This window comes from Pararge aegeria, chromosome 22, assembly GCF_905163445.1.
Source record: "Pararge aegeria chromosome 22, ilParAegt1.1, whole genome shotgun sequence".
Taxonomy (NCBI): Eukaryota; Metazoa; Arthropoda; class Insecta; order Lepidoptera; family Nymphalidae; genus Pararge; species Pararge aegeria.
In genome coordinates, this window is record NC_053201.1 from 9,768,187 (window position 1) to 9,792,435 (window position 24,249).

The following is a 24,249-nucleotide window of genomic DNA, read 5'->3' on the forward strand; positions in this document are numbered from 1 at the left end:
TTTCGTCGCGACCCCATTCTGTACGGACGCTTCGTCTACAATTTGTCTTGGGCAAATCGTAACAATCGGTAAAACGTTGATAGATGAGGACTTCGGCTCCACTTTCGAGGTGCATGACGGCTCGATGTATGTTAGTCTAAGTTCAAACCACGGCATGCACTTCTAACTTTACAATTGCTTTAACGGTGAAGAAAAACATCTTAAGTAAATTCTTGCTAGTTCTCCATAATTTACCCAAAAGCATGTGAAGGCCACCATTTCGCATTTGGCTTGTGTAGTGAAAAAAGGCCTACTAAGCCCTTCTCATTGTTAGAAAAGACCTGTGCCATTGTAATGAGCTGGTAATATGTTGATATGATAAAATCATCGTAACACCTTTCTGCAACTTCCATTCATGGCTAAAGCTTTGAGCAGCGTTCTTCTTTTCACACTATTGGCACGTCCGAGCATTTTTGTGTCCGCTTTGTTGTATTGTTCTGTGCTTGCTTATTTTCATTTGCATTCTTTTTTCAAAACCTGTAAGACCAGGGATTTATGATGCCCCATTTTCCTATGACTGTGTTTCTGGCTATTATTACCTACATGTTAATACTTCGATAAAATGAAAAAAAATCATGCCCATTTTATATGAAATTAATATAGACTTCTTTCGTTATTCAATTCCGTTTGATTGTTAATTCTATGACAGCAAAGAACTCTGCCATGTATTATGTACCTTGTATATGATCAAATTCTTAACATTGGCGATAATCCAAAAATGATAAGAGTCTGTACAATAATAATAACAAACTCAATTAAACACAGAAGCAATTATTATTTCACACCGTTTTGCTTTCCACGCTACTCTGTGTAAAACAAATATGTTCGCACTCGAACTTATAACTCAATAAGATAAACGAATCTTAACACACTCATAACTGGAGAAAGAAAGAAAGAAGTGTCAAATTCACCGTCATAAAATTCATCTCGCGCGTAGATAAGATTTCAACGTCATTCAACAAAATAAGAACTATCATTATGGGTCAGGGACAATTTTTTAACGCTGCACAACGGAAATCAGAACGTCATAAATCACACCGAAAATAATATAGCGCAACGGAATTATCAAACCAAGCAAGGACATGAGTTAGCCGGTTAAATTAAATAAATAAATATAAAAAAATGTAACTGAATTAATTAATATCCAAGATTAGTAACCCCTTTAATAACATAATATATTTTTTCACCAATGTGTCAAATATCCCATTTTTGATACTGCTGCTAAAGCTCGTGTAGTTTTGAAGAGTTGCCAGAGGCTTAAGGTGCTATTTACGTCCATTTTCAATATTCAATCCATCCGTAAAGTATCGATTAATCACTCAGAAACTTTATGGTCAAAAAGTATCCTTACAATTTTTAACACATAAGAACGTTGCCTAACAACTGGTCGACAGATTACAGATAGATTGAATATAAAAAACGGGCGTTAGTTGTATGAAAATGAAGATAATCAGTATGCATAGGTAGACTTACTGTTATTTCCGTCTCGGCAGACTTTGTTTTAGTGGCCATTCTGAAACAAGAATAAAGTTCATCAAACTTAGTCATTTTAACATAGTTTAATAACACACAATGAGGAGTTAAGGCCGTAGTCCACCACGCTGGCTCAGTGCGGATTGGTGAACAGCAAAATTAAACTTGCATTAAATTAACTAGTATATTCTCCTCGGCACTTCTCTCCTCCGAACAGACAGATGACTTAATGTATTAACAGTGGACTCCAACTGTTTGACCTTTCTTTCTTTACTTTCACGCGGTATAACTTATGGTTCAAGATTTCTCGTGGTTAAAATTGACCTATCCTTTTGCTATCACCATCCCACAGTCAAATGATGTTTTTCTAGAATACTTTAATTTTTTAATACTTCAGTTATATTTTTTCATGCAGTTTTTAACACGAGGTTGTCCTTAATCGTTAAAACAAGTGATACTTCTTGCTATAAAACCGAACATAACAAAAAAAGATATAGGTGCGTGTCGGAGCTCGAACTCTGTCCCCCCTGATGCAAAGCCGAAGCCAAAACCACTAACCTATCACCGCTCTCGCACCTTTATAAATATAGATGATATAAAATAATTGCCATACCCAAATCCTTGTAACATCATTTACATGTAGTGTTATATAACATAGACATTATCGATGATAATAAATAACAAACAATTATAGCACACACTGTTATACGAATAACAACATTAATAACATAATTGGACAAATAGATCGTACATAAACTACTTATGTAGCCGTGTATTGTTAGTGCCAAAATACGCCAATTCCCCGATTTATGAGCACTTTCATTACAGCTGTAACAGAACTAATTTTTAGCCTGTTAGGACCAAAATCATCATCAAAAGTCTGGTAAAGTCGCAATGCTATGCCGGCGAACTGGCACTGTGGGCAAGAACCTGCGGTCCTGCTTTCTGAGTCCAAGGTTGTGGGTTCGATTCCCACAACTGGAATATGTTGGTGTGATGAACATTAATGTTTTTTGGGTATTTGTCTGGATATTATATGTATTCATTTATATTATTAATAAAAATATTAATCAGTCATCTTAGTACCCATAGCCCAAGTTACGCTTACTTTGGGACTCGTTAACGATGTGTTATTGTTTAGTTTTTTCATAAATAAATATACTACATATTTCTGACCGAGTTCGAATGCCAGCACGACCCTCTAACTTTTCTAAGTTATGTGCTTTTTAAGAAATTTAAATATCACGAGCTTCAACGGAAACATCGTGAGTAAACCTGCATGCCTGAGAGTTCTCCCTAATGCTCTTAAAGACGTGTGGAGTCCACCAATCCGCACTTGTCAGCGTTACGGCCTAAACCAATGTCAATCGGAGGCCATTGACGGGTAGTGGGCCGCGAATGGTTTGATTTGAAGATTTGAAAAGACTACCAAAACACATCTAAATAGGGTATAAATACGAGACGCTGCAACATAAAACATGCAATTCTTGAAATAAAACTACTCTTATAAGATACTAGTCATTCTTGAGCCTTCATTTATTTTTGCTTAATTTTTTTTTTTAAATCTCTCGTTGAAGTGTTTTTCTAGATAGTCAGGTAGACGAAGGTAATTTTTTCATCCCTCGGGATTGTTTCTCGGTTGCTTTCCCGGAATAATACGTATCCGGTATCCTTCGTCTCCAGGATTAGATCTATTATGCCAAATTTCAACAGATCAGTGCGGCAGTTGAGCCGAACATGGTGATAAACAGACCGCCAGACATTTCGCGATAATAATATTAGTTCTTTTTGCGTTATTGATTGTTGCAATAATAATAGTATTGCGATATCTACTAACAGAATAATTTATTTTCAAAGTCAACAAACGCACTCGCTTTTATTGGGGTTCGAGCAATGTTAAGTTAATAAAAACTGAAATACAAGTAATTTTCATAAAAGCATCTAATGATTACGTCGCCTAATTTTATTACCCTGTTTCGAATTTGTTTACATTAAATATTCGAACTTTACCGTCACCGCGTCGGTGGTAAATTAAAAAAAGATTATAAATATTAATTAAGAAATAGACGTTGTTGCTCTATTTTATTTAATTAATAAAATATTAACTGTTAGATTATTAGATAAATTGGTTTGATTTAATAAAAAGCAATATCATAATAATGTATGTTTATAGAAATATATGTTTTTTAATAATTCACTAATTATTTAAAAAGTTTAAAAAAATACATAGATTCCGAACGTAAATTTATATCAAATAATCTTTATTTTAATTTGAATATAGAATTTAATTGTACTTAATTAAAATATTTATTTCTAATCCCTTAAGTTTGTGCGATAAGAAGAAGAAAGGAAAAATATCTAATGCCCATTTTATATCAATGAATCACCGCAAATTTTGTAGCTATACTTCTTTCCAAAAACAAGCATATCGAACCGATTAAACGCTATCAAAAGTAACGTTTTCAGCACCCGATATTCAAATTTTGATATCGAAAAAAAAACAAATCAAACACGTCAGATAGCATTAGGCAGCAATCCAACTAGATCCGACCATTAACCCGAACCCGTCATCTAGCTTTCATACACACAGACGCAAATGGGATTCATGTCGTAATAAACTATTTTTTGCAAAGAACGGAACGTAAAAATAGATGGCGGGCTTCAATAAATCCGCCCGCCGTGCCATCTACAATATTTTATATCGGAGGAGACAGAAGCTTGTTTGCGCTTGATTTGTGCACAACTTATATATCTTTAGTAATATTGCAAACGTGCAAGTGTGTTTGTTTGTTCGTTGCCTGTATTCGATACAATGACTGCGATAACTTTAATGAATCCCGCGGCATTTATAAAAACAAAAAAAAACACAGCAAAGTCGAGGGTGTCCCTAATGATAATATAAGAAGTATATTTAGCCTAAGGATTACTACCTAGAAACTAACTAAGGAATTAAGTCTATAGGATTCATTCCCGGGTCGGGTCAAAATGTTGATAATTTAATCCCTACTAATCCCTATCCCTATCCCTACTAATATTATAAATGTAAATGTAAGTTTGTTTGTTACGCTTTCACGCAAGAACTACTAAACTGATCCTCATGAAACTTTGTACACATATTTTTGGAAGCGTTAGAAGTAATAAAGGATACTTTTTATCCCGACATTAAGCTCGGTTCCATTGGGAGAGGGGATGAAAGTGTTTGACGATTTTACACCATAACTCCGACAAATTATAACCGATTTAAATAATTATTTTTGTATTATAGAGGTTTTAATATGTGTTTAATTTTGCTCAAACTTTGTGTAGATCTTCTGAATGAAGTTGGAGATAGAGGACAGAACTCCTCAGCGGAGAGCAGCAACCCCTCATTTAAGGCTTACCGATACTGAATACTTTAATTTATTTTAGAACTACAACTAAATTGAAGTCGCGGGCAACAGCTAGTTTTTCTATAAAGACATTTCAATCCCATTAAGATGCCTGGAGCAAAAACGGAATCTTTTTTGGTTTATTGTTACCCGGTTGCAGCTCATAGTTCTCCAGTTTTATGGTTCTCGGAAGAGACTCAGAGATTTAAGAACCTGAAAATCTCACATGCACTGAAGATTTGGAGATTTCAAGGAAATCGAAACTATAGCGGGGAAAAAATTCGCACCTTTCTCACTGGTGGCAAATAAAGAACATTACTTATCGATATTATAGGTACACAGAAAGAGAATATATAATAGCAAGGAGGTATAGGTTGTGTCGCGTAAAATAACCGCTGACTATTGAATAAATCCGATCAAACTATTTATTCGATATTATGGTAAGTATTTGGAGTGCGATTAAAGTAGTAAGTAAGTAAGTTAAGTAGTAGTAGTTTATCCTCACACTTTAGTATAAATAAAAAAATATTGAGTCCAAATACTAAAATTGAATAGAGTTAATTAAAGTGGGTGTGTGACGAAAAAAAGGGTTTTGAATCTACGACCTTTCGGATTTCATTACGCTCTTGAAACGACTGGGAATTAGAGGCTAAACTTCTATATTGCGTAGTGTATTAGGTATATAGCCACAACGCCACTGCACTTCGCTCGCGGTATATATTGTGGGATTTTTGATCTGCTTAAGTTATAAAATCATAACTATGTTAATGTAATACGTCATTTTGCAAATAAAACCCTTTACTAAAACTTCCTTCTGATCGTTGCTCAACCATTGATTTAATATCTTAATATCGTAAGTACTGTACCATTATTTTAATTACAAAATATAATTTTTATTTAAACACGAAACAGGAATCCCACCATTGATAAAACGTTATTAATTCCGGGGAAAATAGCTCAAGGCACTATTCTCATTTTACTGAGCGGGACTTATACGGCATGCTCCAGAGTAGACTGTCGCGCCATAGCTTTCACGAAATAATGGGCGGACTCGCGAGAAAATCCCATAGTTTGAAAGGCAAATTCTGCCGGGATATTTTCATATGCTGAGATTTCCTGCGGGGACTATTCCGCATAATATGATCACCGGCGCACGTCCTGATCGGGATGGTGAATAAAGTGTCACTTATTCCTTTGCGAATTTCTGATCCTTTAAACAAGAACATTTTTGAGCTAAACTGTTTTAAAACTAAAATACATAGTTTGGCATTCATCGGATTAAATGAACTCATCTTTTTAAACATTTTTTTCATTAAATTTCCTTTATAATTACGAGTCATAGAACGCCTATGCAAAAACAATCTCTATTAATTTCAATTTTTCGTAAGCAGATATATTTTTCTTTGACTGTTTTATGTTTTTATAAGCATTAACCATTGAAAAGGGTGATACTGTTAGAAGTTAATTTATTTCAAATAGATCTACTTTATCAGCTTTTTTCAAGTCGTCAAGTTTATTTGACCGGGCTATAACCGTTTTTTTCTAGCTGTAGCGGTGAACTTCGTACCGCGGATCTTTTTTTTTGATGCATGTTATATTTCAATACTTAATATCCTATTCCGAACTAAGAGAAATCCAAAAAAAACTAATATCATAAAAATTGGTCTAAACCACAAACTAACACAACTTCCTTTTATATAAATAAGATTTTCCTCCAGGAGGCAAGGTGCTTTTAAAAAAAAAGTATCCTATTTCCGGGTTCAGAATGCAAGCCTATCTCTGTGCCAAAGGTTACAAATAAACGGACTTAATTTGCAAAAAAGTACAGATTACAAAGTGTTAAGCAAGGAGATAATGGGCATAGATTTAGTGCATGCCAAAGTATATGTAATTTATACTTCAGCGTGCCCTAAACACTTATTTATTTATTATTTTTATTATAAGTCTTATTATATGTATATGGGAGACCGCTACTACGATAAGGCCGCCTTTTGTATCTTACTACTTAAAGATTTTATTTTTATTATGTTCCTAGCTTGTTGTGGTGTACAAATAAATATCCCTTAATCGAAACTAAAATATTTCCAGTTGCAGGAAACATCTGGTAAACTTTGCACATGAAATAACAAATATACGGTAGATAAATAAATTTGAACTTTGCAAGGTCGGAAACCTACATTTGTTATAGTTAATATTTATCGAGCAGCTATTTCTGGATTCACCTTTGAGCCGCGTATCTTATTACCACGCTTTACCATAAAATATGGTAGGTTGTGAAATAGTTTTTATATATTTTTATAATGATAATAAACATACCAACAGCATAACGTACTCTCCGAAGCACGGGAGTGGACACAGAATTCTGATTTTTTTTCTCGATAGAAGGTTATCTCTAACGAAAATCTTAAATACACAATTTGCATTTTTATTTACAAAATTCGTGGTGCATGTAAAAGTAGGAAACCTAAAAATTGGTAAAATTAAAGGTATGATTTACCTGTATTATCTTTACATTTTATCAAGGAAAATATTTTTTGGCATAATAATTATTTAGTTATGAAAAACAAAATAACAAAAATGAGATCGTTTTATATATAACCTAGCTAGTTCAAGTATGAAAGCATAAAATAAAAATAGATACTCAGTTCTTTGTCCAGTTTTCGATGAATCGGTTGAAAAGCTTGTTTACTTATATTTCAAGGATGGCTTTGACACGCCTCCACAGGGTTGCCAAATTGAAGAAAAATGCTCCACTTTTTTAATAAGGTCAGGGTAAATTTTTTTATAGAAATACATTTTTCTTTCGTATTAAATGATATTACGCAAGAGCTTTAGTCATTTGTGATTGTGAAATGGATTTGGAAACTTAACCCATTTGTTTCTCTTACCAATGATGTAACACGGAATCATATAGAATCGCTCGGGTGTCTTTCTTTACAGTTCAATGGTCCAAACACGGACGTATAGCGTATTTAATTATTATGTATTATATATCTAATTACTATTATGTATATAATATTGTTATTTTATGTTTTTAGCAGACTTAGCCTTCTTCGCAGCCGCAAGTAGTTATTACTCAGGGGCAATGTTATGTCACCAAGCTTTTGAAACTACCAGTACGAAGCCTGCCTTTCCTTTCCATGTTAGTGCGCTTCTATAAAAGAGTCCTACATTTAAAATCAGAATAAATCTGCGATCTCACCTAAGCACTTACTTAACATCGTTAACTGCTTTCTGAAATAGTAAATGCATTTCATTCGGTAGAAAGCTACTTGGGGAATTTAACAGAGAGCGGATAGCGCATCACAAACTTGTCTTCCTAGCGTGGTGATACAACCGTCCCGGTGGGAGCGGCTTTTAATCCAGCAGTCGACTGTTACAGGCTTTTATGATGATGTTGCCGGCTTCTTCTCGGTAGAATCAGCCTTCCGAATCGGTGGAAGAGTCACTACACACAGACAGACTTTACGTTTCAAAAGTGCTATTAGGCCTACTTGAAATAAATGAATTTTGAATTATTTTTTGAATTTTGAATTATGTTGGAGGTTGAAGCTTATAGAACGTGCGCTGCAGTAAAGTAATATAAAACGGAGAGTATTTCGTACATTAGACTTTAGCATTTTTTACTAGCAATACTGAACTCGACAGACAAACGTTTGAAATACCCTATCCTAAATATCATACATTTGGCACTGAGGCTACTTTTATGCAGTTTATGGTCGAGTGCCATAAACAAGAAATTACTGTTAATAGTTAAAATTAAAAATAAAGCTCCTAATCGAATAAAACATTTTCTTTAAAAAAAAAAAAAACAGTTTTAGCAGCCCTGGGGCTTGAACGTGCGTCGTCGGCAGTACACGCGCACTGTTCACAATATTTTTGTAGTTTCGTGTTACAAATAAAACGTTTCAGTAATCGAAAAAGACTGGTTGCGTTTTTAACTTTATCTCTCACACTCTCATAATACCTTTGTTTTACAAATCATACTCTTTTTAATAATGAAAAACGAAAAACTATTGCACACTAATAAAACAACACTATGCGAGGTATGCAAAGAACTCGTCATACAAAGGGCCACCCTCATATCTAAGAAACTGAGGCGTAGATGTTAAGCCACATGTGCCTGTCACAGCGGCACCCATGTCATGAAATTTCATGTCATGTCATGAAAGCTACTACACTAATAAACGTCCACATTAGTTTCAAAACTTCCAAAGAATTTAGTTAGAATATTGTCAAAATTCAAATTCAAATTCAAAATTTATTTATTAATTTATTTAGACGGCCGGCCGGACGAGTGGCCCAGTGGGCAGCGACCCTGCTTTCTGAGTCCAAGGTCGTGCGTTCGATTCCCACAACTGGAAAATGTTTGTGTGAGGAACATGAATGTTTTTCAGTGCTGGGTGTTTATCTGTATATTATAAGTATTTATATGTATTATATTCATAAAATATATTATATATATTCATCAGCTATCTTAGTACCCATAACACAAGCTACGCTTACTTTGGGGCTAGATGGCGATGTGTGTATTGTCGTAGTATATTTATTTATTTATTTTTATTTATTATTTATAATGTAGGCCTATCACAGGCACTCATGAGGCGTTCATACATATATGTTTACATAATTGTAAGGGGATGGTGATAACTTCGTTCGCCAACTCAAATCGAAGCTACGAGGGTTCCAAACGCGCCCTGGTCTAAGAAGAGCCCACGACAAACTTAGTCGGGTATTTTTTTTTTGCTATCACCATCTCACAGTTATTTAATATTAAGCTATGAAGTTAGAGCAATTCACACCCAAGCTTTTTTATCGTTTAAGTGTCATCGACATCATCATCATCCTATGTGTGTGACATTGCCATGACATTTACAGCTGGGGTACAGACCGCGTGCTTAGGAGGCGCGTATAGCTAGTATAGAAAATAAAGATGGCTGCTGTAATTTCAGTGCGTTTTATTAGTCATTTTTATAAACTCCGTTACCTAAGTTTCTGACTGATTTTGGTCTTTTATTTTTGGTTTTAAAATGTCTTTTTAGTATACGCTATTAGATTTTGTTGACTAATTTAAGTCGTTGTTAATAAACATCACGAAACATGTATTTCGTTCAAAATATTGTTTTAAATTGGAAAGACAAGATGCATTAAAACACCAATAAACGATCAAGGTGGCCTTATCTTTTTAAAGCAACTTCGTTGTTTTGTCGTACCTACCTAAGTTCTTTTCATTAAAATCCTACGCCTTATACAAAATAGATACGTAGAGTTATCTTTTCTGGTGCCCCTTTTATAGTCGGGTGAAAGAAACAGCGTTTACTTTATAAAGCTTTTTATAAATAATATACATAAAAAGAGATTGCACTCACCGGGCCGTAGTTACCGATCAGAAGCGGCTATTATTGTTGCTGACATCACAATAAAAAGGCTTAGCGGAAAATATCTAAGAGGAAAATTATTTTCAAGTCATAAAATACTAGGTATAATGACGATGCACAATTGCGAACGATCCATCTTAGTAGGAATCTGAGTTATTTCTTCGGCTTTTCTCTGGTACAGCTCGCTTTTAACGGTAATGTCAAAGCCAAGGTCAAAAATAGACCTTTAGAGTGCCCATTTCCGACGCATAGACACAAATTTTGCCATTATTAGTAACATGATGGTAATTACATTCATGAATGGAATTTCTGAATGAAAAGTTTGAAGCTTTGAAGCGTCAAGCTCCGTTTTCATCTCAAATTAGATAGAAAAATGCTGCAAAGAGTATCTTGCTTGACGGAAGTTTGGCGCAGTGGGCAGCAAACCTGCTTTCTGAGTCCAAAGCCGTGGGTTCAATTCCCACAACTGGACAATGTTTGTGTGATGAACATGAGTGTTTTTCAGTGTCTGGGTGTTTATGTATATATTATAAGTATTTCTGTAGGTATATTATTCATAAATTTATCTTAGTACCCGTAACACAAGCTACGCTTACTTTGGGACTAGATGGTGATGATGGTGTGTATAGTCGTAATACATTTATTTATTTATTTTATTTTATCTTACTGGCTTCTTCTCAGTAAAATCATAACAAACACAGATTTGACGTTTCAACAGTGCTTGTAGAGTAAGCATACTTAAACTAAATTATTTTTGATGATTGTTTTTTTAATTGAATTAACCTAAAAGGAATGCTACGCGTTTTTCAATCACGAAATAATTATGCCTTATAATTGTCTCGTTCTGTTTCTATGAGATAAGACCCTAAAATGGGTAAACCCTACGAAACCAGGTAGCAACATTCGAAACCGGACTATACTTATATGGCAGCTTACAGTATTGCAATCTTAGTGAGAGAAATAATTCTCAGACTTGTGTAATTCATACGGGATATTATTTACCGTTTATATAATACTACCTGAAGAAACTTATTGTTTATCGGGATAAAAAGTTAACCCGGAATATCGGCTACAGCTATACCAAATGTTATTTAAATCCGTTCAGTGGTTTTCACGTGATGCCCGGACAGACAGACAGACAAAAATTACATAAAAATCTGTTTTGGACTCAGTATCGTTTATAAAGCATCCCCCGGTCAAAATTTTCGAAATATATTAAATGTATAGAAATCTTCAAGTTACAGTTTTATTATAAGTATAGATATATAATAACTACTCCATAGGATCTTTCTACGAGCTAATATAAAGTGAACTATGTCTCTAAATTTCATATGATAAATTATTGTTTACAGGCTTATAATATGAGTCTTTTTTTTTGCTGGGTAATTTTGCGCCATTCATTTCAATCTGTGAACTTTGTGTCATTAATTTAAATCTAATATTAATCCTACAGTTTAACAAATAGATAAAATACAATGATTTGAATGCAAATAATAATTACAGATACCATTTAGTTATTGTCTAAATGAAATGTAGGTATTAAAGTTTTGGCGTTGTGCCTGGGATATTTCTGTTGGATATTTTGATATTAAGCTCGTGTGTACAAGCTTTGGGGACAGTCGCATACAAAATGTAATACAATTGTTTAATGGTCCCATTTAATCAGACCTATATTGTGCTACTATGAGATAGTTATCTATTTGTTTTATCTATTTATATACCTTATTTGGACAACACTTTGAGTAAGGAAAATTAAAAAAGAAATACTTAGTGAACGACAGTAACTAATCAAGACTTTAGTGCATAAAGGTGGTAAACTTCTCGTTAATCGATAACTTCCAAATTTTGCCTTTCCCTTCCTTTCTACAACGGAAAGCACCTAGGGTACCTAAGATTAAAAGTTTCCTCCTCGTTATAAACGTACAATTTCTCATGCTTTGAAATACCAGCTCATCACACAAAACATAACAAACGGTGTCCGTTTGTTATGTTTTGTGTGATTGTTTTAATAAACATTCACCCATATTTAACGCATTCAGCGTAAAACGTGCCTGTAAACAGATCTTTAGTAAATAAACCGTTATTTTCAGCTGCGAACACACCAAAGTCACCTTTATTGCCAGCGAATTGCGAAAGCAACACTTTATTATCTGCTATCACAATTACATTTCTCTTTACGACTGTACAATCGCTTGCAGAAGACTCTTCAAGATATTTTAAAGTTATTTTTTAATAAAAAAAAAAATAAGTAACCGTTAATGTGTACATTCAAACCATCTAAGGGCTCTGCTGCATTTTTCGTAAAAATACCGTCAATAACTCGGATAAAGAAGGCTGGCAACAGCTAGTCAATGATCTTCATCAACCCATTACCGATCCACTACAGGGCACGGGCCTTCTATTAGAATGAGGGGTGCAGACCGTAGTCCACCACGCTTGCCAAGTGCAGATTGGTGTCTTTGAGAACATTATGGATATAGAACTCTCAGGCATTCAGGTTTCCTCACAATGTTTTCTTTCACCGTTAAAGCAAGTGATATTTAATACTTAGAAAAATCGCACATAAAAAAAAGTTAGGTTTCAAACTTGGCACTCGGCAAGTAAAGCTGAAGTACCAACGCCAAGGCTATCACCGCTTAATGATAATACTATAAAAAAATACAAAGATTACATTGAGGAAGTAATTTGAATAGTCGTAACAGTTTGTCGGCGAGTGTACCGCATCTCACCCGACATATGTGTGTTTTATCGCCAGCGGGCGTTACCGCGTATTTGCTGCAATTACGTCTGCAACGGAGAAATATGCGCCTTTATTAACTCCGATGTTACTCCATGAGAGCACTTGTGGCCGCTTGCACTGTAAGGCTCTTGTATATATGCCCGCAGTTTAAGGGTGCATTCAAATACGCTAAAAATTGTTTATTAATTCATCCGTATTATCGCATTCAATGATTTCGAAATCCTTTTTTTATGCTTTTCATAGATAATAAGGTTTTTATTTACCTTAATATATATCTGTTGCCCGCATCTTAGTCTATATTTGCTTCAGTTTAAAAAAAATCACGACGGGAACCATCTGTTTGCTCCGGCTGAAAAATATCCTTTATAAATAAATAAATAAATTTACTACGATATACACACATCGCCATTTAGCCCCAAAGTAAGCATAAATTGTGTTATGGTTACTACGATGACTGATGAATACTTTTATGAATAATAAACATGAATATAATGTACAGATAAATACCCAGACACTGAAAAACATTCATGTTCATCACATAAACATTTTCCAGTTGTGGGAATCGAACCCACGGCCTTAAACTAAGAAAGCAGGGTCGCTGCCCACTGCGCCAGTCGGCTACGTGCATTTATCCATGCAAGCTATTTAGGTGTACGACTGCATGCATAATTATGAATCAATATTTTGATTTTTAGTTAAAATACTACTGTTATGATAGGTACAAATAGAATCATGGTTTATTAAAAATCAGTCAAATATCCTATTGTTGAACTGATGAATATTAAGTCATAATAAGTATGTCGTTAATTTTAAATTAAATAGTTGCAATAATTTGAGCAAAATGTCACTAAACATCACTTTATGTTTAATTTATTGACCATTTGCCAATTAATTTATATAATTATTATGCTAGGATTATCTAACAAGAATTGTTTAATTTGACTGATATTTCAATTTAATCTACGATCTGTATGATCTGGAATAGATTCATTATTTTAAATTCGGCTATTACTATATGAAATAGGACCATAGATACATAACACGCTGAACGATCAGTATAATATATATAATATAAATATAAATAATAAATAATATATATAACATCTATAGATCTCTTTCTAATCAATTATCAGGAATGATTAAATGAAAGAAATACATTTAGGTACCTGGCGTACTTTATTACACTGTAATATCAGTAATTATTGTGAGACAAAATAATTTGATCGCAGAAATGCTCATAAATGGATTGTACGCAAACAAACATTGAGTAAATATGAATTCTTTTGTGTTCAAAGACAAAGTCAAATATTTCTTTATTCAAATAGGCACATAGATGGCACTTTTGATGCGTACATTACAATTTACATGTAAAATAGGACATATTAGTGAGTTCACTTATATTTTCTCTCAGGTTGACCACAGAGAAAATATTTTTTATATTCTGTGGTAAACCAACCTGGAAAATATTAAAAAAAAATTACTGGAAAGTTAGAAGGGACCACTTGGCGGCATTAACATAGCGATCTCTACCAGGCACCCAAAACCGTAAACGCCTGAAGGCTATACGCTATAAAACTTTCTAAATTTTCAGCTCTCACTGGGTTTTAAATATTGATCATAGATATTCATATTTCGTCGTAAGTTAAGAATTTAAATAACAATAAATAGAAAATTACATGATTCGGGATTTATAAAAAATCTAACCCTAAAGGGGTATGTAGGCAAAGAAAGCTATTTGTCAGAACCGGCCGGTCCTAAGTTCCGGTCTTAAGAATTTTAATATCAGTCTAATTAATAAAAACCATCTCAAACGTGATAAACGACTAAGACACCGGGAGGTATCTTTGCATCGTTCAAGTACATGTACGACTGCCGTGCATCGATAATGCAGTCGTATTTATATCAAAATACCCACCAACTCAATGTTATGAACAAAAATATCTGGCAAATATGAATTTATAGTTATCAAAAGTTTAATTATTTACCCACTTTATGAATTTACTGTAACAAACGCTTCAAGGCAGGTAGACAGGCCAGTCAACGCAGGGAGTCGGGGTATATTTGAAGGATAGCGAGGGAAGTTTATCAGAAGTTGTTCGCGGACAAAGTCACTAGTCTGCATATAAACATGTATAGTGGGAGGCGCGATTAGGAGACACAACCACACAAATTAATTCCTTACCACCTACGTACGTATCATTTTGGACGGTAACTAATGTTAATACGTGTTTGAACGAGCCAAATACGTAGTATTAATTCAGAAGCACATAAGCAGTCTGCAATAAACAGTCACATTACTGCAGTATTTCAATTCGGTAGCTACGTGCATTTCAAACAGTTAATCATTCGTTATGGCTTAACATTAATGAATGTCCAATTTTGTGCGTAAACCCGAATTTGCATGTTTCTGCTGATTCAGTAACTTTTAGTTTAGCCCACGACGCATTTGGTTATTCTTTTCACAATTCCATATTCGTTTACTTTAAGGAGGCTTTCATCAAGTGACCCTGCCAAAGGTTTGATAAGAAGATTCTACTGATAAGAAGTCGCCAAGAAAATTTAGATTTTTTGTGAGTTGACTTCAATTAAAAATGTATACAAGAATAACAGAAACATGAAGAAGAAGAAGGCAGTAGAATGCAAACGGGCCCTTATCGCTTAATAGCGATCCCTACCAACCTTAGAATTAGGAAAATAGGAGAACAGACTGCAGGTAGTACAATTTTTTTTTTATTTTTTATTTAAGTTTGCACTTATGCAAACGTAAATTGAATATTATACGAGTATAATCACATAAATTATTGTGTATTTTTAGCACATTTAAATTACAGTTTGTTATTTGCTTTTCATTAATTTTATCAAGAGCCTATAACGATCCGCTTGACCAAAGTCCCCTCCCTCTGTTAAACTAAATGATAAGTCATTCATGGTCTCCACGACCTACACAGGTTACCTCGTGTGGAGACCACTAGCAAATAATTTTTGTAATCTTTTTGAAAATACAGTTATTTTATTTTTGTATTTTTTTAAGCACCACGCTTTGTGATCTCAGTAGATAGTAGTAGTAGCATAGAGGACGCTGCTGCCCAATCTGCGTTATATTCCCTTAGCCATCTTGTATGGCAACCGCGGGATGAACATGAGTGGTGACAACTGTATTCTAATGTACTATAAGTATACCTATCATTTTCAATATTTCAAGAAGATCCTAAAACTTTTAGTACATTAGTTATACTTTCTCTACCATTGGTAGAGTCACTACAAACAGACGGACTTGACGTGAACAAACTGCTTGTATTGGACTTACTTAATATAAATGAATTTTAAATATGAATTTATATCAGCAGCTTTATCCCATAAGAAGATGACGCTGATGATTGCTGTTGAAAATACCGTAAACGTTTTCTTTATACTTGCGAGTGCCCCAATAGGTAACAATCCTAAATATATTATAGAAGGTAGCCCCAAAGTTCATTAACACTTGGCAGTTCACATCACCTGGATCACGTTACGGGAATGACGTCACGGCGTCGGGGTTGGCACACCTCCAGCTCTTGGAATCCATTCATCTAATGGATTCTATAAAACTGCACTGATAACAAACGAGCCGGATAAATGATCACTTGATATCTACTCTCGAACAAAATATATTTGGGAATGTCGGAATTTATAGTTTCAATGATTTAATGTTACTTCGCATATGAGCCAATCTGAACGCAATTTGTATAGAACGCTGAAAACGTACTGATTTTAATGTAATATGATTTTTTTTATTTTATTGTACGATAAGTTTAACTTTGATCTACCTACTGATTATTGAACTGTGTGTAAATAATAATCTACGACAATACACACATCGCCATCTAGCCCCAAAGTAAGCGTAGTTTGTGTTATGGGTACTAAGATAGCTGATGAATATTTTTTTATGAATATACATAAATACTTATAATATACAAATAAACACCCAGACACTGAAAAACATTCATGTTCATCACACAAACATTTTCCAGTTGTGGGAATCGAACCCACGACCTTGGACTCAGAAAGCAGGGTCGCTGCCCACTGCGCCACTCGGCCGTCAAATACATGTTAATATTACTTAAATGTTGGTTTAATTCACAAAAGACAAACTTTTTACTTTTAGGGCTTCTATCTGAGGTGGTTAAACTGTCGACCGCTATGTTTATTTGTAAACATAATCACACACTCATATGGCGTGTAGCGCATGCACCGAGCCTTGATTCCGGCAGTGGAGTGTTATAAGCTTTTAATGAATAAACTAAATAAACTAAACTTGCACAGGAAACTGAAAATCTTTCATTGTTGCATCAGTGTATTAAGAATAAAACTATAACATAACTATATTTATATAACCAACATCTCAAGAAGCTTTCGCTTGGTTGTTGGATCAAGGGTCGGATACAGAAGGCAGTAGTCCTTGAAACGGCGCGTATTGTGAGGAGGTTTCTCACTCTGGAGCCCTGACCACCGGTTGCTTGGGCATTCAAAAGACCCGCAAGCGGAGGGTGGAAGTTTTTTTTTTATAAATTTTTAATAGTGTTTTTTAATTTATTCTTAAGCATTGTTAATAATTTAAAAAAAAAAAGAAAAATAATAAATGATAGATCTAAACTATAATATTCAAGCATCGTTACGTATGCTATCGGTAAATTCGGACAAACCTTCGCACGTGAGATTGTTATCGGCAATTACGTCACATTCCACGCAAGTGTTTACCATTATCACAGGTGTTAACTATAGCGAGGAATTCCCTCTCTTACGCACTCACAACTTCGTCAGCGCATTAAATGGTGATTTTCCGGATAACACTGCTCTTATCTATTCAAATTTATTTCGTGTATTGATTAAAGATTAATAGAAATAAAAAAGTATTCTTCTTTATTTATTTATTTATTTATAAAGGACAACCAACAGTAGATACATTAAAACTTGCTTTTTTTTTTTGAAATGAGTCACATAGTAAATATTCAACTTTTTGCAGGTTATCACAGCATGCATTAAAATGTAAAAAAGTCATTCTTATAAATTATTTACAATTAAATATTAGTCAGTTAATATAAACCTTTAAAAGTATAAATATTTAAAGCTAAATTACAATTCTCTTAGTTAATGATTATTATTTAAAGGAAGAAGCGATAAAACCTACTAGAGACTTCGGCTACACTTTCGGGGGTTGAGTTCAAATCCCAGCACGCACCTCTAACTTTTCTGAGTTATGTGCATTTTAATCAATTAAAAATATAACTTTCTTCAACAGTGGAGTGTGGAGTCCACCAATCCACACTTCGCCAGCGCGGTGTACTACGGTCTAAACCCTTCATATTATGCACTGTAATGGGTTATAACCGGTAATGGGTTTATATAATAATGATAATTAATAAGAAGGCTTATCTTTGATTTCTCTAGATTATTAAATTTTACCCAAAAAATACAGCAGTAGAATCGCAGAGAAATTAATGAAAATCAGTTTCTTAAACATTTCATCGAAATGGGTACAATCGTTTCCGAGAAAGTATGAAGATAGAATATAATAGAAAGAATAAAGAAAGAAACATCATATAGAAGTGCCAAATTGTACTTCTAGTGATGGAAAAGAATAGCAAGAGAAAAAAGACATAATAAAGAAGTTCTTAATTGTACTTCTATATTATGTATTTTTTCTGTCTCTTCTTTTAGATCTACATAAAGTTAGAAAGTAAATCCATTCTCTAAATACCATTCCAATAATCCAATTACTTAAAACACACAAGAATCGTTCTCTTAAACTTTATATTTATTTATTTATACTCTTTATTTGTACACCGCAACCACAGACGTAATAAGAAATGGACGGCAGTTCTCATACATAGTTTACAAAGGAAAAATGGCCTGAGTTAAACTATACTAATACTGTTGCGGTCACTGACGTAATAATATTACGCAACATATTAATAACATTAAAAGAAGAGTAGACACTTAAAGTAGTAGGATACAAAAGCTTCCTAACCGCTAAGTAGAAATCCCTGCTAGGCAACCTAGGATTAGGAAACTATTAAGATTCATATAAATTTTTTGTTTAAATAGTTCGAATAGTCTTTCGCTGCCATATTGTTTAATTTTAGATTAACAATTATGATTATAATTGTTTCGTTCATCAAAATTTTCGCAACACAAGGTTAAACTGATCATATATTGTAAAGAGAAACCAGGTTGCACGTTACGACCGATCACGTGCCAAGTGAAATAGTGTTTGCCAATAAAAGTAGTGTCTGTGCGTCTTCGCCGGCCACAGACTGTTGGAAAAGCTGGGACAAGAAACACGGCGCGGATTAAACGTTAATTTTACCAACTACACCGAAGTAAATTAAATATAACATCACATTAGGTCGGCCAAAAAAAAATATGATTTCTTATTTGGTTTTTCTTGCAGTGTCTTTGTCGTTATCAGTACGTATTTTATATGCGTACAAACTGAATAGAAGTGCAAAACATATTAAAGAACCTGCATATTCGCAAGTTCTTTAATATGTTTGACGGAATTTTTTCTTGCATAGCTTGTGCTTTTTGCATAGCTTAGAAACTTCTGATCCGATTCTTAGCAATAGTTGTGTGATCCGATTCTTAATAATAGTTGTGGAACAAATAGGTGTAGTCGGTTGCCACATATTTCATTAAATTGACGACAAACGACATTGATTTTATCACACGGTCACTTTTTGTTAAATATTAAATTTTACGTACGTGATTAGGATGTAAAACTTTTACTTGTCTGTAGCTTTTACTTGGTCTGCTTTTAAATTTCTAAATAGAAATCTCCTTAGTCGGGCTATAGTGTTTTAACTTTTATTTTACCTGCATTGTTCTAACTGTAACTGGAAATTTGCTAAGACGACTTTTAAGAAAGTAAATCGTTTGCATACGTATTAAAATGTATAAAGAAATATTCTAAAGGAATTAAAGATCTAGCTGATATAGGTACGATAAAAGAGAAAAGTTTCCAAAGGTACGTCTAGCCTCAGTAGGTACAGTTGACTAAAGAATTTTATATGAAACGCCGCCGAAAAGGAATTAATTTTTCAAAGAAAGTTTCTTTATATTTCTTTTAAAATAAGGTTATTTTATAGCGACGTCGAATTGGAACTTTTATAACGCCTCACAGTTGGAAACGGATGAAACATATGGACTTTAAGATGTGGGTGAAAATAAACTTTGGTTTATTTATTACTTAATTTATTTTCGAGGATAGGCTAACGTTAATTTCTTACTTCTAGCCGGCTTAAATTAACTTAAACGATGTCCCTGGATAAAAAAAGCCTTTAAATTAGCCGGCTAGTCCTAAGTTTATGTTCACAACCAGCTTTAATCAGTGTGTTGCTGGGAAGGTTTTACATCTACCTTTAGCCGCAACATATTCAAGTAAAGAAGGCCTTCAGTTAACGTGAATATTATGTTGAGGGTTGATTGGCGCAGTTTGCAGCGACCCTGTTTTCTGAGTACAAGGCCGTGGGTTCGATTCCCACTACTGGAGTTTTTTTGTGTGATGAGCATAATGTTTATCAGTGTCTGGGTGTTTATATCAATATAAATATAAATATACTACGACAATAGACACATCACAATCTAGCCCCAAAGTAAGCGTAGCTTGTGTTATGGGTACTAAGATAGCTGTTGAATATTTTTTAATGAATATAATACACATAAATACTTATAACAATCATGTTCATAACATTAACATTTTCCAGTTGTGGGAATCGAACCCACGGTCAAGGACTCAGAAAGCAGGGTCGCTGCCCACTGGGCCAGTCGGCTGTCAAATTGTAAATATTCTAAGTATGTATGTGTATTATTCATAAAAATATTCAGTCATCTTAGTACTCATAATACAAGCTACACTTACTTTGGGGCTAGGTGGCGATGTGTGTATTATCCTAGTAGTATATTTATATTTAGGTATGTTACGTTTGTTGATCTTTTATAAATTTAACTCCAAAAACCTGTCTTCATCAACACAGCTACAGACTAAGATTGCATGATCATCATCCATAACAAATGACATTAAATGAGTCGCAAATGACATCAAAGACCATGGTATTTGAAACTCCCTACAAAAGACGTTTGAACATAGTAAACTTTTTTTTTTTTTTAATATATAGACAAGTGCTTGACTGCAATCACACCTGATGGTAAGTGATGATGAAGCCTAAGATGAAACGCGCTTGCCTAGAAGATGCCTATTCATTCTTGATTTGAAGGTACCCAGATTATAGGTATCGGTGAAGACGGAAGATGGGAGGGCATTCCAATCAGAATGGAAGAAGCAAAACGTTTCGTACGTGTTGATAGTATTTCAACAACGTAACGGTGCAGGTTCTTTTCTTTTTTCAGTTATAAAAATAATAAATTAAAACATTAACTACTTCGTTTAGGATATATAGCGTCAAGCCCTTATTTAAAAAAACCTTGATTCAAACTGTGCAGCTATGCAACATGGAAATGGAAACCGAAATATTACTTTACTTGCTTTAGATGTACATTATTTAGTCTCTGAGACTATGTGAAATCGAAACGCTAATAGTTGAGTAAACCACTGGCATAGTTTTTGCTGGAAATCCGATACAGCCCTAACATCACACGCAAAATTTAAATCATGTGACTCCTATCACTTTATTAGGTACTCGTCGCGTAGCGTAGGTACTATGCGCGTGTTGGTCTTCGATCTTCAATAGGGTTGTCATATTTAAACACATAGAAAGTTTTGAATTAGTTTGTATGGAAAAATAAATGTTTTTCTTTTGATTTGTTTATTTTTACATGGGTGATTTCTTATGTAATATACTTATGCATTCACAGTATTTCGTAATTCCGTTACACGCTTATAATTATTAGTATAGAAATTTAGCTTTTTAGTGGACGTTCATAGGTTGACATGATGATAATGATGAAAACTCGCATGATGACGACTCGATGAGTTCTCGCAACTTAACCACACTTAACACTCATGTAAGAGGCAGAGATTTCAGAGTCTACCTTATGAGTGGGTAGGTTACAGTTAATAGTAATACTAGAAAATATTTATTTATAAAAGGTAAACGTGATAAACACACTAACAAAGCGACTGACTGACTGACTGACCGCCTGACAAACTGATATTTTAATCATCTGGAAGGATTAGGCTACTTGGCGTACAAATATTATAGGTACTATTTGTACGCCAAACAAATATTACCTATAATATTGTAGACGTTAGCGTTAACATTGCAACAAGATTCAACCCCTAATAACTCTAATAAACCCCTGAAAGTGACAAATGGGAGATTAAAATTTGTATGAAAGTGATATTAACGTGCGCAAATCGGAAAGAAAGCGAGTTATATAATATTTATTTTATACTACCGTGGCATTTAACTGTCCTGAAAAAAATAACCCAATTGGCAAGAATATACATAACTGAATAATAAAATAATTCCAGTACCAATTTAAATTCGTTTCTATTTTAATATCAAACAACCTTTCCCGTCATATTTTCTTTAACCTTGCGTCGCAAACATCAAAAACTTTCCATCGGAGATTGAATCTGGAATTTCCGACGAGAGTTTTAAATAACGGTACGAATAAATACTTTTCCACCACTCCAATTTCGAAGGCATGGTTCATACTTTATTATATTCATTGGCTATTTATTATACTACATAATATAATAACTGAGTCGTGAACAAGGCGCCGCGAGTAACATCTAATTTCGAGGTCATAACTAAAATAACTCAACTAATACTCGAAATTAATTTAACACTGCAGCCGTTTTGCCACGGCGTAAAAGTCTCCCAAACACCGCCCACGCTATTATCAAAAATAATCTAGAATTTCACTTCGCATCTGTTGTGCGATATCGAATAGGATCCGTTTAAACTTTACAACATATTCTATCAACGCTATTATATCCACAAACAAACTATCCGAAGGAACTTAAATATAATACCTCCCCGATAATACTTTATAATATTTAACACGTGTTTCGACTTCCAAGGAACGCAAAGTTATTTGAAACGCCAGGAAAACTGGTACGACGAAGTTATAATAGCTTGTAAGCTTACACTAAAAACTTTAACGTAGGAAAAACAATTTAACACAAAGTTACCTGCACTGTATTAGAATATATAAAATTTTTAGTCATGTGAGCTATAAGTAATAATAGTTTTCTTTCCGCTGATTACACTTGTGGTGTTGACAGTTGGTTAAAACGTTTGTTCCGCGTGCCAAAGTGAGTTGGAAAAGCGCGCGCTCGCGATGATAGATGGTCGAAGCTTTTGTTATCTATGGAGCTAGTGTTATTATAATAAGTGATAATGACATTGCGAGGTGCGACAGGTGGGCTACAAACCTGCGAGCAGTTGGCTTCCGCTGCGCGCAAGCAGCACACGTCTTGCACACTCCAGATTGTGACTACGAAGTTTCCCACACCCGCCACCGCTCGGATTCTATTTATAAAATCGCTTATAATTTTATTGTTTGAACGAAATTCTAAGGCGACAAGCCTCGCCGGACGCGGCACTTTGAATGTGAACGGGCACCCTATTTACTGGACTGGAGATAACGTAATCATAATATATTCTCGGATCCATAATATTTTTTAGTTTTAGTCTAACTAACACTATATTTATAGTGTTTACGGTTGCATTCTTGACAAGTAATTAATCATAGTAATCATCTTAGTACGCAAAAAGATTTGGAATCCCTGATTTGTTAGGTTCGTATAGCGTTGTACTCGTTTTTTTCAGTTCTTTAAAAATTCCGCGGGGAACCTAAGTTTTTCCGGGAAAAAATATATCCTATTATCCTATGTCCATCTCCAACCAAGCTATATGCAAATCTCATCATATCAGATCAGTGCTGTGGTTGTTGTGGATAAAGGTAACATACAAACGGGCATGTTTTTACATTTTAAGTACTAGTTGTTGCCCAAGACTTTGTTTGCGCGAAAATTTTGATGCGTGACATACACTTCAATATTTCCACGCACGCCTACGATTTCTTGATGAAAAGCAACTCAATATTATATTTGTTTCAAAAATACAAGCAGTGGCGTTCATCCTAGTAAAGGAAGAAAAACTGTAGTACGATTTATAAATACTTAGGAGTAGGCTATTTATAACTCTTACAATGCCTATCCTTAGGTTTTTTATAACTCGTACTGGAGATTTTCTTCATTTTATATCATCTGCATACCCTGTGCATACCTTCTATGCACGCCACT

At 34.2% G+C, this 24,249-nt stretch overlaps 1 protein-coding gene across 1 annotated transcript in view; it reads right to left on the bottom strand.

Moving 5' to 3' along the window:
* Window positions 1–23,531, bottom strand: part of LOC120633640 (probable serine/threonine-protein kinase kinX) — a 29,430-nt gene extending 5,899 nt beyond the window's left edge. Inside the window, exons 1-2 of the mRNA XM_039903924.1 lie at window positions 23,377–23,531; window positions 1,513–1,552 (exon numbers count right to left, since the gene is read on the bottom strand). Of these exons, the coding sequence (XP_039759858.1) occupies window positions 1,513–1,551 (39 nt within the window). The 5' untranslated portion in view covers window position 1,552; window positions 23,377–23,531. The remainder of the gene's footprint in view (window positions 1–1,512; window positions 1,553–23,376) is intronic.
* Between the last annotated feature and the right edge of the window lie 718 nt (window positions 23,532–24,249).